Here is a 16,469-nt window from a genome sequence, read left to right as displayed (position 1 = left end):
AGTGTAGTTTAGTAATTCAAAGCATATTAAATGTGGAAATAGACTACCTAAAATCTACACAGTAGTTTAAAACTTGAGGTTCTCTACGTGAGATTCATGGGCCCAGATCCTCAGCTAGAATGAAACAAGATCTATGCTGAATCCAGTGGAGCTAAACAATTTTAGTAATTTGACTGCTTAAAATGTGGTCCCTAAATAGACTGTTTCTATATCATAAAACTCCTGTGTATTTTCACTCTTCTGCTAGTGCTGTTCTAGCCCTTGGCTCCTCCCTTGTACCTAACCTCTAAGGAAGGAAGATATTGAAACTGCTGCTATTGCCAGCGCTCCTGCTTTCTGGACCCTTCATGCCAGCAGGTAAGGAAGTTGGGCTAGCTGCAGGCATAAGCCTTATAGTCTCACCAGTATAGCAAACTAGCAGCAAGTTGCAACTGCAAATGGTTCCTAACCATTAAGTTTAATCTCTTACAGCCTTGAACTATACTCTCCCTTTCACTGGCAGCTGAATGTTGAGAAATAAAGGGTTTTTGGGGGTAAATGTGATATCTTTTATTAGACCAAATAACAGTTTGAAAAATGTTCTTTGCAATCTTTCAGGTATAAACACCCTTTATCAGGTGTTTCTTTATTCAGGGAATAAAGAAGCATTTTAGTCTCCTATCAAGCCAGAAACTTTGGGGTGGACTCTCACAATTAGGTCAATGAACACAGGCAGAATTTAGCGCTTGTCAGGGCAGAGAATGTAAGGGCACGTATTTAACATGGGCGGGGGGCGTTATTTCTAAATGGGAATGAGGGCAGATTTCTCAGCCATGTCTGTAATGAGGGAAAAAATACCAATACAAGGAATTTCTTTATTTAGGTATAAAACTATATCATGTTTCCATGTCATTTTTTCCTCCCTAAGGTAAGATGCCGAGAAGTTATGTTGATGAGCATTATTTGGAAATGCAAATAAAAATCAATGCTTTGTTCCCAGGTCATACTAACTCACCTCATGAGAGAGTTTGAGGTGTCCTTATCCAAGTGAAGTTCTCTTCCCCCTCTTCATCTGGGACCTTTTGTAATTTTCTCTGCACAGAGACCACTAGGCCACTGCACATGAGGAGAGAACACAGCAGCAGAAAGGAGTGCATGTTTTCTACAAGGTAATTCAGAAGTATGAGAGCAAATCTTTTAAAAGTATCAACTTAATATGGTAAAAGCTATGTATAATGCACAGCTCACTAAAGTATATGTAAAGTTACTTGCAATACCTTTTAAAATGCCTTAAAGGGAGCAAAAGATTATGTAGAACTCAAGGGAATGTTGGCTGTTCACCTGTACTAAGCCACCTGATCTTTGCCTTCCACTCTTTTAATGCCTCAGGGAAAACACGTGAGCTACCCTACCAGTACAAACATTTCCTACATATTTCTCATTACAGCTGAACCTAGGACTTTTTGTTTGTTCTTACCTCTGCAGCCAGCCTAAGTGCTAAAGATAGGCTTTTCTAAATCCACTATAATCGAAGCGGCTCAGTTTTCAAAGGTGCGCTGATCACGTACAGTTCTCACCTAGGTCTATGGGAGCCCGGGTTGCTAAGCAACACTCAAAATTAGGCCATTTCTACATAGATACCTAAAATGCTTGCACTCTCATGTTAAGCAGCTAGGTTTGAGTATGTACGTCTTATGCTCTTATACTGCACAAAATTTAACATCACATACACCAGCAATAATCTCTCACGTCATCTGAAATAATGTCCGCAGGTTTAATTTTTGTTCTGTTTTTTAAACTGCAGAATAGAAATTACCTCAGTTACTATTTCAGCAAGAAGGAGGCATACAGTTTAGAGAGAAAAAGATAACAACACATTTACTTAGAATTAGTCTCTCACCTGGAACTTTTAGCCTGAGGTCTCAGCACAGAAAATGAAAACGCATCACCTCCTATTAGGTATCTAGGGCACAAATATGGTAACAGGTCTTTAATATCCCTGTATTTACACAATAGCTGAGAATGGACGTCAGCTAACATACCAGGATATCCTGCTCCCGCCAAGAGGCAGGACAACTTTTTACAAAGGCTTTCTTTTAATTAACACAAAATTGTGCTTGGTTTTAATCAAGATGTATCAATTTATGGAAGTATTCACTGTAGTTTTTTTGCTAGACATACCTACTTCTATTACACTTGCTTTCTTTACGTATGGATTATGTGTCTTTGACTGACTGTCTTTGATTTGATCCATTTGGTATAAATGGATTTTAAAGGTTTATGGAGAGATGACATGTATTTTTTGAGGGAGGCAGGTTCTTAACTCCTTGGTTTGTATCATTTCTGTTGTAAACCACTTGAGGTAATTTCAATACATAGGTGACATGTAGCAGGGACGCAGGGAGCACTTGTGCCCCCCCCCCCCCCCAACTAAATTAGCTCTGCCGGTGGCACATTGGTGACAGAAGTGCAGGTGGCAGAAGTGCTTCAGTGACCAACTGCTGGGGGACCTCCCTCCTCCGGTTGTGCCCTGCTGATGCCCCCCCGGACTCAGGAGGCACCAATCGCCCATGCCTCAATATATTTTGTTTATTAACCTTCTAAAATATCTCAAAGATGTTCTAGAAGAGATGTATTTTCAGGTATTAATAAGTAGGACTGAATCATGCTAGAGTGGCTTACTTGCCTACATCATTTGGCTACTTATTTCAGTAAAGTCTTGCTAGCCGCATACTATGAATTGGAAGGGCAGTGTATGGTAGATGGATTTCCCACCTACATCCCTACCTGTTACACTAGGTGAGACTGTCCTCAGTACGCTTCCAGTTGCAGAGGACTTTAGTGTAAGGACATTATTAGGAGTTAATAATTAAGAAAAATAACTAACCACAACATAATGGGTGAAATCCTGGTATAAAGTGAACCATGTTATAGCAATAAGAAAAATAAAAAGGCTGGCTAAATGAAACAGAAACTGCAGTGGGCTAATGTAATGGTAGTTGCAGGACCAGGGGTCCTGTAACATCATAAGTCAAAAAGGAACACATCATCAAACCCCCCAAAAGTAATTGTAGCTAGAGACCTACTCAAATGACAATTTTACTGTAATTGCAAAATCAGGCCATCTCTGTGAAATCCATAGTGGGGAAAAAAACTTACTAAAAGTAAAATGATGAGTCCCCAGTGGGAGCCAGCTACTTTCTAGCCAGGTAGCCTGCTGGGGGGAGGCACAAAGGGGAACAGACAAGATGGCTGCTGACCACACACCTTGCCGCTGATTGGCTGAGAGGGCCACTTGTCATGCAGCCCTGCCCCTTTCCACCGGAGGTGAGGAGTGGGGCTGCATGATGGACAGCCCTCAGCCAATTAGTGGTGGGGGTTGGGACTACTGGGGCCCCTCAGCCAATCAGGTGTGGGGGCAACCCTGCCATTATAAACCATGAAAATTGTGGCTGGCCCTGTGATCTTCCTGCAAAATTAGCCAGCTGCTGCCTCAAATTGGGCAGACCCTTAATTATAGCTCTCTGTTTAAACAGACTTTGACATTTTGTATCACACTTACAAAAATTGCTACAAGAATATTTAGTTTGCATAGTCAGGCACTTGAAAGTTAGGAAGTGGTAAATTTGCTGTTGTACTTGCAGACTCAATTCAATCCCAATCCCAATTGTAATTTAATCTTGCATCCATTTGGTTGCACTAAATAAGGAAGGAGTTCTTGAAGAGGAAAAAGTCTGTCATCTTGTCATTCAAGACTTTATTCAAATGCAGATACCTAAAGGAGACAAATTACGTTCCATGGGCAGGGAAGGATCCCTGGTGGGGTGTAATGATGCAGTTGCACCCCCTTTTGATTTTTGTTTCACCCAGGCTTTAAAATCAATTGTGGGGAGGGGCAGTGGCAATTCTATTCAGGCAGTGCTGAGAGAGTCAGTTGACTTCATGGCTCATTGTCATCTCCCTGATTCAGACTAATCTCCCTTCACTTCACAGGTGTTGATGACCCTCTCTTCTTTTTAATGTTCTTGCTATTTTATTAATCAAGCTGTTCTTTTTTCTGCAATTTGGCTGTCTGTTAGCTATTCCTGGAAATGCCTCTCTTCTATTTCACTGCAAACTGTTTTTAATGATAGCTCAAGAACTTAACTCAGGTATGGTAATAGTAACTCAGATGAAGAAATGACTGACAGTAAAGTATTGGAGGTACTGTCAAGATGCTCAAGATGAAGAGACATAAAGTTAACTACAACTACAGAACTAATGATGCAGTATCTTTTGACTATTTTTGCCTAGTTTGTTGTGCTTTCTAGAGCTTTATATGTAAATCTAGGAAACCAGTGCACATTCCAGTAGTTATATTTGTTTTTATTTTTATCTTAAACTGAATAATATAGTGCTACCTGTGTAGCATATTAGTAATGCATCTAGTTTCTCTTTAACTGGAGAAAAAAATGTTGTGTTTATATACGGTGATGTGCCATACCATCGGCACTGCCCTTTCAAAATCCTAGACCTGCCCGTGACCACAGGCAAACATACATCTGGCATTTCCTATCTTTCAGGTGACTGAACTATGGGACCTAAATAATAGGTATTTGTTCTAATGCAGTTTTGTGTGTGTGGCTTCCTAAGATTTTTATTTTAAAAATATGTCTTTTACATACTACATTTCATAGTTTCATAGTTGTAGGGTTGGAAGGGACCTAAGTAGATCATCAAGTCCAACCACCTGCCCTGGGCAGGAAAGAGTACTGGGCTCATATGACCCCAGCTAGGTAATTATCAAGCCTCCTCTTAAAGACCCCCAAGGTAGGAGCCAGCACCACTTCCCTTGGAAGTTGATTCCAGATCCTAGCTGCCCTGACTGTGAAGTAATGCCTTCTAATGTCAAACGACTTATGGCCTTTATTCCCTGTTACTCTGGGAGGTGCTTGGGGGAACAGGGTTTCTCCCATTCCTTGCTGGTCCCCCCCCGGTGAGTTTATAGACCGTAATAAACCTTATCCCACAAGCTAAATTTGATCCCTGAGATGTTCATGCTCCAGGACACAATGCTACCATCTGAGCTACAAGAGCAACTATAGTAATTCAGTACAGGAATTAGGTTTCTTTTTTGGGAGGTAGAAGGGCAGGACAGTTCATCTCTTCCTTTTTCTTACCCAGGAGCAAGGAGATATCCTATCCTATGTGGTACTGCCAGGGGATGGATAGGTATTAATGGATCATTGGTGCCATGTGTTGAGAATGTGGCCCAGATGCCATCTTTCCCAATCTCATACATATGCTTCAGTGGCTTCCTGGGGTTCCAGTGCAGTAGGCACTGGCACTGTTGCAGTTACTTTGGTGCCAGCATAGTTCTTCAAAATGTCCAGTGATTTTGGCAGGAAGGTGGGAGAAGAGGAAGGAAAGAAATGGTGTTTTTAAGTATCTTGGCAAAGCCTGAATAGAATTTTGTGGGATGACGAAAGGGCATTTCTGGAAGTCTTAAAGAGGCTACATTTGTTGAATGGCAAACACCTGTACAGAGCGAACTTCTTAAAGTGAAGGTTGTGAAATACTCCTTAAGTGTTAGGCCAGTCAGTGGTGCTCAACCTACAGACCATAGGCCAGATCTAGCACACAGAACTGTATCATTTGGCCTGCAGGGCTCCCCATAGATCCAGAAGTTTGGCGGTGGGAAAGAGGTGGCATCATTAATTACCAGAGCTAATTAACACTACCACTGGTCCCCCACAGCCAAATTTCCAGGCCTATAGGGAGCCCTGTGGCAAGTTGATATGGTCACATGGGTGCATGGGTTTGCTCTGTGGCTGATCTGGTGCATGGGGTTTTGCCCACAGACCAAACCCTATATGCCAGCCCTTCACTGAATCTGACCTGTGGACTGATCCCATACATGGCTTCTGGCCCTTGAACAAACCCCACACTACTAATCTGGCCTGCAGGACTGGACAGGCTGAGCACTACTCTTAGGCAGTTCAAATACTGGGGTCACTTATCTCTACAATGAGACATGAGTTCAAGTCTTACATCTGTAATAGTTATAGAGAACTCTTCTTGCTTTTGACCTTCCCTCCAGTCTTCTCTACAGTTCTGTCCTCCAGTTGTCTCCTCCTTCCACCAGCTTTTACCCTTCCTACCTCGCTAATTGGATGAATGTGTTAATTTACAGATGTGGGGGTCAATGAATGAAGATCAAGCACATTGCAAAACTATCTTACAATCCACTGCTAATGATGATTTTATATATATTGATGACTAGGGAATCACGTGTAAAATAGTGAATTCTTGGAATGAGCAGAGATTATATTTTTGTAAGAAAAATTAAGGATTACTATATGTAATTCCAGCCATAAATTAAACAACTTGGGGAAGCTGAGCTGCACAGTGGCAGACAAATATTAATATAAATGAATTCAGAAACTCTGCCTAAGGACATACAATGCTGTATTCTGAACAACAGTCATAGAGTCATAGAATCATAGAAAATTAGGGTTGGAAGGGGCCTCAGGAGATTGTCTAGCCCAGAGGTTCCTAACACCGGATTGTGACCCAAAAATGAGGGTTGTGGGGGCAATACTGGTGGTGCTGCACGGAAAAGAGGAGCCACGCTGCATGCTGGGAGCTCCCCTGCCCCCAGGCCACCGCTGCTGCGCTCCAATCCCAGCAGTGGGGTGCAGAAAAAAAAAGTTTGGAACCACTGATTTAGTCCAATCCCCAGCTCAAATAGGACCATCCTCAGTTAGATCATTCCAGCCAGGGCTTTGTTGAGCTGGACCTTAAAAATCTCCAAAGATGGAGAATCCACCACCTCTCTAGGTAACCTGTTCCAGTGCTTTGCCACCTTCTTAGTGAGAGAGCTTTTCCTAATATCCAACCTAAACTTCCCTTGCTGCAACTTGAGACCATTGCTCCTTTTTCTGTCATCTGCCACCACTTAGTCTGTTCTGATGAGAAAAATAAGTATTATTGTGGAGAGCTATAGCAGAGTTGGAAAGTATAGTTATTTAAAAATGGAAGCGGGAGGAGAAAATCCAGACATTGAGATTATACTAGAGCAATAACTAGCTCATACATGGTTTACTGTTTCCAGTTTTAGCCACTTCAAATAGACAGAACAGATCCAGAGAATAAGAATAGCTGGAGGCATGATTTAACACATTGCTACTTATGATAAAAGAAACTGGCTGCTATACACACTAATTACAAACTCTATGTTATTGGTTTAAGAAAATAAAACAAACAAGGCTTTCCATTAGCATTCAGTGTTGGTGACATGTTACAACGTGAAGGCTAGTTATCGCAAGGTTTAGGGCTTATCCAAATCAACCAAACACAGATACACCAATCAGAGTTGAACTAGAATTCAGACCAGTCTCATACATAAACACCTCAAGTAATTAAAGATAAGGGAAAAACCTTTTTTAAAAGTTTTGTACAGAAAGGGAATGTAAATGATCAGAAGGAACAGGAACTATCTATCCTGGAACCACAAAGCCCAGCATGTCTCATCTCTGAATGCATAGTATTTGCTGCTATGGTACTTTATGGTGTGCTTGCAGAGTGATTAATTTGCTTGCTGAAAAAAAAATCCATAACAGTAATTCAACCTTTCCCTTGGTTCCCATGTAGAGAAACATAAAGATAATCATTTTGTATTAAGCTGAGTTGTGGGGAAAGAGGGAAAATAGCAATTATGCCCTCCAAGTGGAATTAATCAAAGAAATGTAGTTCTGGTATGAATTTCATGACCCAAACTCTTGCTGAGTGCAGCTGGGGGAAAACAAAGCCCTTGTGGACTTGAAAGTCCTAGGGAAACTTCTCTTAACCATATCACACACAAGAAATAACCCAGTATTGGAGCAGTGTGAAGTCCCACGTGGATCTCAAAGCAGATGAAGATGAGTAACTTCTTCTGGTATAGATTCATAGATGCTAGGGTCGGAAGGGACCTCAATAGATCATCGAGTCCGACCCCCTGCATAGGCAGGAAAGAGTGCTGGATCTAGATGACCCCAGCTAGATGCTTATCTAACCTCCTCTTGAAGACCCCCAGGGTAGGGGAGAGCACCACCTCCCTTGGGAGCCCGTTCCAGACCTTGGCCACTTGAACTGTGAAGAAGTTCTTCCTAATGTCTAATCTTAATCTGCTCTCTGCTAGCTTGTGGCCATTATTTCTTGTAACCCCCGGGGCGCCTTGGTGAATAAAACCTCACCAGTTCCCTTCTGTGCCCCCGTGATGAACTTACAGGCAGCCACAAGGTCGCCTCTCAACCTTCTCTTGCGGAGGCTGAAGAGGTCCAGGTGCCCCAGTCTCTCCTCATAGAGCTTGGCCTGCAAGCCCTTAACCATACGAGTGGCCCTTCTTGGACCCTCTCCAGGTTATCCACATCCCTCTTGAAGTGTGGCGCCCAAAACTGCACGCAGTATTCCAACTGCGGTCTGACCAGAGCCCGATAGAGGGGAAGTATCACCTCCTTGGATCTGTTCGTCATGCATCTGCTGCTGTACGATGAAGTGCCATTAGCTTTTCTGATGGCTTCGTCACACTGCCAACTCATGCTCATCTTGGAGTCCACTAGGACTCCAAGATCCCTTTTTGCTTCCGTTCCACCAAGCAGGTCATTCCCTAGGCTGTAGGTGTGCTGGACATTTCTCCTCCCTAGGTGCAGCACTTTGCATTTCTCCTTGTTGAATTGCATTCTGTTGTTTTCTGCCCACATGTCCAACTGCTTGTAGTTGTTCTCTGCCCTCCGGTGTGTCCACTTCTCCCCACAGTTTTGTGTCATCCGCAAACTTGGACCGAGTACACTTCACTCCCTCGTCTAAGTCACTGATGAAGATATTGAAGAGTATCGGTCCAAGGACCGAGCCCTGCGGGACCCCACTGCCCACACCCTTCCAGGTCGATACCAACCCATCCACTACGACTCTCTGGGTGCGACCCTCTAGCCAATTGCCACCCACCGGACTGTGTAGTCATCCAAGTCACAGCCTCTTAACTTGTTTACCAGTATGGTGTGGGATACCATATCAAAGGCCTTCCTGAAGTCTAAGTATACAACATCAACCCCTAGGATCCTAGACTTTGCCTAGGATGGTATAGATGGATGCATTTTATCTGGCCTTTGAATTACTCATTTTAAATAATTTAAATTATCCCTATAGCTGTAGGGGTTTAGGTTGTGGCCGTGTTGGTCTAAGGACATAGGCAGACAAGGTTCCTTGGGTGAATTTGATATCTTTTATTAGACCAACCTATATGGTTGGAGAATAGTTATTAAGCAAGCTTTCGGGTTCAAAAACCCTTCGTCAGGCTAAGGAAGCTTCAGCAGTTGGTGTGTGCTCTTCCTGGATGGAATGAAAAGTTTTCATTCCTCCCTATAGCTGCATTCACTCATAAATATGTTTAATAATTCACTCACAAATAGATGGTTAACAAACCAGGCTATCTTTTTGCCTCATGTTTTACCCAATATCGGGAGTGTCAAACATGTGGCCCACAGGCCAAGTCCAGCCTGTACAGCCAGGATATTTGGTCTCTGTGGCTCCTGGGAATTCAGGGATGGGGTGAGCAGGGGCTTTGGATCCCTGTTTGGGGTGTGCGTTAGTTGTGAGGGATAAGTGAGATCTGTGTTAACCCCTGCAGCTCTACCACTTCACCCACTCTTCACCCCAGCTCTGAGATGTATAACAACTGGAACCATATCTCTATCCTTATCAGCGTGATTTAAGCAGCCATTACTGGATTCCCTTATTGCCTCCACTCTTAACTCTCTCTCTTCAAACCCTCATGGTTGCAACCCTCACCCTAACTCAGTGGCCTTAGGCAGCTTCAACATAACTGTTGTCCAGAGAGCCCTACTGCCCCCAGAGATGGTGCCAAGCACTTAAATAGTGACTAGAGAAAGCTCCTGGGAAAGTCTAGGCAGACTGACTGCACAGCTCTTCACCTAAAGCTATTCCCTGTTACAGTTGCAGCAGGTAAGCACAACCTTGAGTGGGAAGGCACTTTATTGAAGAAATATACACTGTAGCAACACTTTGCATCAGCAGGAAACCACAATCTCTCCTTGCACTCTCCTTTTCTGGAGTGCAAAAGCCATGGAAAGAGGTCTTCCTATTCAGCCATGGGATACCTGCCTAGATTGTTCTCCAGTCCAGAGCTGGATTCTGCTGAGGTTACAGAGGGGACTGCGGCCTGGTAACCCTGCCAGGAGTTGGGCTTCCTGTCAGAGTGTTGAATGTTGCCCATTCCCCTTCTGTGGGCAGGCAGGGACTGTGACCACTGCTGTAGCAGCCAGCCTGGATTGTGGAGTATGTGCACCAAGTTCGTGGACTTCTGCTGGAGCTGTATACTGGTGCCCAGGCTTATCCCCTCTGCCTCCTGCCTTCCTATGCCTGTGGTACCCACATTTTAAAACAGCTGTTCTGATCCTGTGGGCTCTGACTATTGCCCTCCTTTGCTGTCCATATGGAATGGGTGTAGTCCAGGAGTGTCACTCATCCAGCCTTCTGGGCTGATCTACAGGGCCAAAAGAATGGTGTGTGGCTGGCCCTGTGGGCCATATCAGGCCCACAGACTTGCCCTTTACTCCCCTAGACTAGACCCAGTGCACATCTTGCTCCAGCCAGTCCAGGACTGGGGGAAAGTGTGTGTGGGGTGGGGGGGGATCATGTCTGGGTGTAACAATAAAACTCCTGCATGGTGTTGTATAGGAACTGAGCTGGTGAGGAGGTCACTCTGGTTAAAGCTGAGCATGCAACCACAAATTTTCTCAAAGCATAAACAGTGTCAATGACAGTGGGGAAAAGTATGTGTAGAATGAGAGGATGTGTGATAAGCAAGGTACGCAGGTATGGGTGTATAAATAATCTGTAAATAGCCAGTAGTAATAGTAGTAATAATAGCTATAAAAATAATGAATATGCAAGTAACAAAAGGTATAAAAACAGTTTGGGAACAAAGGGTCATTGGACACAGTGGCGACAAGTAGGGGGTGCACAGGGGTGCATGTGCACCCCCTGACAGCGCTGGTGTACACCCTGACAGCCACCATTTCCCGCTTAGGCAATGAGCTGGGGGGGCAGGCAAGAGCTCTGGTGCTCCCCCCCCGAGAGCACTGACCAGAGAGTGAGGGCGCCAGGAGAAGCAATCCCTGCAGTTCCCCCCTACCCCCCAGGGGTCGACGCGCCACTTCTGGGTTGGCGCGATTGGCCACAGGGGGACCCCCCCCCCTCGGTCGCTGACTGGCCACTGGGGGGGCAAGTGCCCCCCTAACTCAGGAGGCACCAATCGACCATGACTGGACAACTGCACTGCACTCAGTGGCAGGTGGAGGGGGATGAACTGGTGCATTGCACTCCCTTCCTCCCTGTTTGTTTCCTGGTCCATCCAAAGTTTAAAACCAATTGCCTGGCAGTGGCAGCAGCAGCAGCATTTCTAGTCAGGCAGCAGTGAGGAAGTCACTTGACTTTATGGCTCATTATAATCTACCAGAGTCCTTCTAAATTCTTCATTCAACAAGTGTTAATGGCTCTTCCTTCTTTTTAATGGTCTTGATGGTCCACCAAGCAAGCTAGCTTTTGTTATGCAATTTGCTGCTCCTGGTAACAAAACTCCTATTTCACAGCCCCCCAAACTGTTTTTAACTCATTCCAATGAAGACTTCTTTGTTGCGTCTCCAATCCAACCTGGTCTGTTCCCAGTATTCTGCACAGGTCGCTGCTTCTGGTGTTGGTGTTGCCAGACCTTATAGGGTACATTGTGGTGCCACAGGGCATCTCAGCAGATGATCCGCTGTTTGCTTCTCCTGAGAAACATGTTGGTTGCATAGAGGTCCCATGATTTCATGAGAGAGTTGCATCTTGCGAGACCCACTCTCAATCTGTTCAGGCTCCGCCATGTGTGCCATTTGTAGTTGGAGCCGGATGCCAACTCCTCACTACAGAGAGTTCCTTGCTGGTTCCGGTGAAGTTATATTATTCGAATGAAGTAATATTTGTTCTTGCTTCAGTCAAATGGAATAATACAGCCTTGAGCCCCTCGCATGTTAGTAAAGGTTCTAGCTTATTTTTAACTGGAGAAAAATCAGTGTTGTTTTATACACAATGAATCGATGCACCTCAGCATCTGCACTCCCTCCCCTCCTGGCCTTTCAAAATCCTATGTCCATGAGACCCTGTTTTCTCATGGGGACAGATAGCAAGACTTGCTTAAGATAGTTTTAAGGTAACTAGCGCATTTCTTGGGGTCAGAGCGTGCGCTGTCTGCCGAGGAAAGCTCCAGGAGTGGTGTGGAAACGTCTCCAGCCTTCTCTTCCCCCAACAACCCCAACTGAGTTTGGGGTGAGAGAGCAGGCTGGGAGATGTGGTGTGTGCTATGTGGGTGCCTGCTGTGGCAAATGTCCCTCTGTGGGCAGAGAGTGGCCTGGCATGTGCCACATGTGGGTTAAGGCCAGACTCAGGGGTAGCACCCAGGGGCCCTATCATGGCCACCTCTGGCCCAGCCTGAGGTGCCTCCAAGAGACTGCCCCCAAGATACTGCTCAGGGGCAGTCTCTGGGTAGCCTGGGTGAGCTGTGGCCACTGTTGCGAGTCTTAAATATGAAGTTATCATGTTGGAAGCTCAAAATGATTGCATTTGCTGGAAAACAATTGACAAATATGCAAATAAGTATGCAATTAAGTTGTGTTTTCCTTGACTTTAAATTGCTCACTCTAAGTCCCAGTGAGTGAGTGAGAATTGGGTCATGAAAGTGGGGGCTGTTCTTTATTTCCAGGTAAGGAGTCACCCCAAAGTGCGGCCTCGTGAAGGCTCAGATCAAGCGTAGTGGCTTCTGACCCTGGCAGGGGAAATACCATGTATCTGTGTCCAAGAAGGCAGCTTTCCTGAACCACCTGGCAGAGAGCTGCTCTTCTGGCGTGGCTCGGTACCCACTGAGGTGCAGCGGGTTTAAGCCGTTTATGGACATAGGAGTCCCCTCCCTTGTTTGCTCTGACGGCCGTATGGCTAAGGACAAGCAAAACTTGGGGGCATCCGAACCCCAAACCACTGGGCTTGGGCCTGCAAGTAGGATGCCCACCAAAGGTTTTGGAAACACCTGAAGCCCCAGGTGCGGGTGGAGGATGTTTGCCAGTAGTATGGCCACTTATGGTTCTGGACTCTTGGATTTGGAATTAGTTTTGTCTAATTTGACCTCGGATACAAATTAAATTAAAACAAAACAAAGAAGCCCCTGAGTGTTGCTTAAGACTCGTAACTTGGGTTTTGCGTCCAATTGCATCAAGTGGGTGCCTCAAAAATTATCATATATTTTGGACGCTTTTTTTATTATTAACCTTACCAGGGCTGACATCATTGCACAGACACACCCCTCGCGCACGCAGACGCCGGGGCGGCCGTTGCTAGGGCCGCGGTGCGGGTAGCAACGGCGGAATGCGGAGCCGCGCGTGCGCAGCGAGGGGGCGGGACCTGGCGCGGTGCATGCCGGGAGGCTCGGAGCCGGCGGGGCGGGCGCTGTGGGCCGCGATGAACGCGGCGGTGGTGCGGCGCACACAGGAGTCCCTAGGCCGGGTCATCCGCAAGCCGCCCCTCACCGACCGGCTGCTCTGCAAGCCGCCCTTTCGCTACCTCCACGACGTCATCGGCGAGGTGGGCCTCTTCGCCCCGTCTTCGCGTCCCCGTTGCCAGGTGCCGCGGGGGGCGGGGCCACGGGGGTGCTCGGGGCGGGCCCCGCCCCCTGCGGGTCTGGGGCCCTGCAAGGGCCTGGGCCTGGGGGCTTCCCCCTTGCCGCCAGCCTGGCAGCCAGCTCGGAGTGCGGCTCGGGGCGGGCAGCAGAGCAGGAGAACAGCAGAGGATGGGCCTGGGAGGTGCGGGGCAACTCTGTGGCTCCCCCCCACCACTGCTCTGAAGCCTGGTACTGCCCGTGGGAGACTCAGTTCCTCACTGGAGAGTAGGGTCCTCCACCAGCTTGTTCTGTGGCCCCCATCCCATCCCTTCACCTGCCGGTTTCCACCCCATAAACTGTTACAGGGGAGGTCCCATTCAGCCCCATCCTCCCCCCCCCCCCCCCCCAACCTCCGTGCTGCCTGATAATGGTGCACCAGCGCTGACCTGGAAGTGCAGAGCCCCTTCACTGAAGGAGATGTTAGATATTCGCATTAGTTCTTTTTTTCTGTTCCCACCTGAAAAGGAAAGAAAAAAAGAGACTTGGTAAAACCCTCTGTTAGAAACAAGGCAGGTACCAATAGGTGTGGCAGCAGCAGGAGGAATCAGGACTGGGTTGAAAACACCCAGGCCTGTGGGTCAAAGTCATGAGTTCCTGTGAACAAGTGAATGCAGGAATTTTCCAGACTAAAGTGAGTGAGATGTTAAGCACCTGGGGAAATGTGTCCGAATTTATTCTTCAGAGAATGTCATGCTGCCCTAAAATTAAATGAATACAAAATACTGACCGACACCTTTCAATGAATATGTTGACGTGAGCGAATGACTGACTTCCCTCCAAATAGAATAATAGAAAATGAGGGTTGGAAAGGACCTCAGGAGGTCATCAAATCCAACCCCCTGCTCGAAGCAGGAGCATCCTCAACTAGATCATCCCAGGCACGGCTTTATCTAGCTTGGTCTTGAAAACCTGCAAGGATGAAGATTTCATCACCTCTCTGGGTAGCCTGTTCCAGTGCTTTATTACCCTCCTTGTAAGAAAGTTTTTCCTGATATCCAACCTAAACTTCCCTTACTACAACTTGAGAATGTTGCTTCTTGTCCTGTCATCTGCCAGCACCGAGCACAGTCTAGCTCTATCCTCTTTCCAACTCTGCTTCAGGTAGTGAGTCAAGCTAACAGATTTGCCTGCTGGAACCTTATACAAGAAAATAGTGTTTTTGCTGAGGTTTTCTAGCTGTTCTCAGTAATTTACCTTTCCTTTGTTTTGAAGGTAATTAGAGTGACAGGTTTCATGAAGGGGCTATACACAGACTTTGAGATGAAATCTGATAATGTTAAGGTGGGTATGAAATTTCCTTATTTCATTATACCCAGCATGGGCAGTTACTCCTGTGTTGTCATACCCAGTTTCATGTAACAAACCTATCTTTCTTTTACAGTTAATGTTTTGGGGGAATAGCCTCAAATGTAGCTTTTCTGAATATATGAGATGGTGTCTTGTGGCAGGACCTAAATTCCCCGATTGTGGACAAGAGACCTATGGTGCTACATGCTGTAGAGATACAAAATGATTTTTCATTTCTGCACTGAGCATACTGGAAGTTAAAGATACAACACCATTAAAAATAATAACTTAAAAACTATGACTTCTGCTTTTTAGGTTCTTTTTTGCCCATTATACATCCACAGACAACTTTCCTCTAAGACTGTATTTTCTAGGGCTAAGGAGGGGATTGTTATGTTTTGTTTTACGTGCCCCAATGGTTTGTCTCTGTTTTTGTTGATATTTTAATGCGTATACAATAACTAAGGATGATTCAAAAAATAAGTATAAGTGTTTTGAGTTGCATAACAACATACGTTGTATGAAAGAATGGCAAATCCTTTTTATGTTTACAGCAATGTGATCTTGCGGGGGGTTGTACAGTGAAGTGTATTATCTGAGTGTGTGCTCTTTTCTGTTCTGAGAGGTCAATTTTACTACAGCTTGAAAAGACAAACAAAAATTGTATCAGCTCTTTACTTTCACTGTTGTAACTAGCACTGCTCTCTGCAGTGAATTAATGATATTTCCAGAGATGCATATACAATGCACAAAGTGCTTTATTCTACCCATATTATGAGATGTGCTTTTTCAGTTTGTCTCCACATGCAAGTGGGGAAGTTGTGCCTACTGACAGATTTTCTGTCTATGGAGAGTAGTTATTTTTGTGCCATTTCCCTTTAAGGCGAAGTCTTCCATAGGTAATTGAACTCTTGGGCAGATGGTACCCATGTAAGGACCAGTGATGCAATATGGCCACCCTACTCATGCTGTTCCAATGATTGCTTTAGTCTTTGTTCACATTTGAGCTGTACTGCATCCTTGAAGTTGTATTGATCTCTGGAGAGGAACCATCTCACTGTTCCCTCATCCCTAAAATAGTGGGTTTCTGAAGTCCTTGAAGGGAAGTGGGCAAGATGAATGAATCGCCATCATTACAAACCTAACACTTATAATAGGCTTTTTTGGCAAACAGCTACTTGCCTGATATGCATGATGGATGGTTAACCCTTGATACCCATTTCAAGTGCTGTAAGTGCTGTGCAGCAGTGTCAGTTGTATGGCTCAGCAGCAGATCAGGCTTGGTAGACAAGAGCACTGGCATTGTTTCACAGCTGTTTGTTTTATAGTTTCAAGGCTTCTGTTAGCAGTGGAGAAACAGACTGGCAGTTGGTTGATTGAATCATCTGACTTTGAGAATGGCAAGGACATTGGTCTGTAACCTGATTGGTATATTTAATGCAGCTTAAGCAGTGCCTTCAATATTGAGATCAGT

At 45.4% G+C, this 16,469-nt stretch overlaps 1 protein-coding gene across 6 annotated transcripts in view; it reads left to right on the top strand.

The window, feature by feature from the left end:
• The first annotated feature begins 294 nt into the window (after positions 1-294).
• TRAF3IP1 (TRAF3 interacting protein 1) overlaps positions 295-16,469 on the top strand; it is an 81,146-nt gene continuing 64,971 nt past the window's right edge. For 2 of the 6 annotated variants that reach the window (XM_059727159.1, XM_059727156.1), the window contains exons 1-2: positions 13,464-13,671; positions 14,921-14,989. In XM_059727159.1, coding sequence (XP_059583142.1) covers positions 13,465-13,671; positions 14,921-14,989 — 276 coding nt within the window. In that variant the 5' untranslated portion in view covers position 13,464. Of the gene's footprint in view, positions 358-979; positions 1,149-13,462; positions 13,672-14,920; positions 14,990-16,469 lie in introns of those variants that run through there. The other 4 variants (XM_059727160.1, XM_059727157.1, XM_059727158.1 and 1 more) reach the window with 4 other exon arrangements.

This window comes from Alligator mississippiensis, chromosome 4, assembly GCF_030867095.1.
Source record: "Alligator mississippiensis isolate rAllMis1 chromosome 4, rAllMis1, whole genome shotgun sequence".
NCBI lineage: Eukaryota > Metazoa > Chordata > Crocodylia > Alligatoridae > Alligator > Alligator mississippiensis.
The sequence above is the reverse complement of the archived record's forward strand: the minus strand, read 5'-3'. Positions and strand labels throughout refer to the sequence as shown.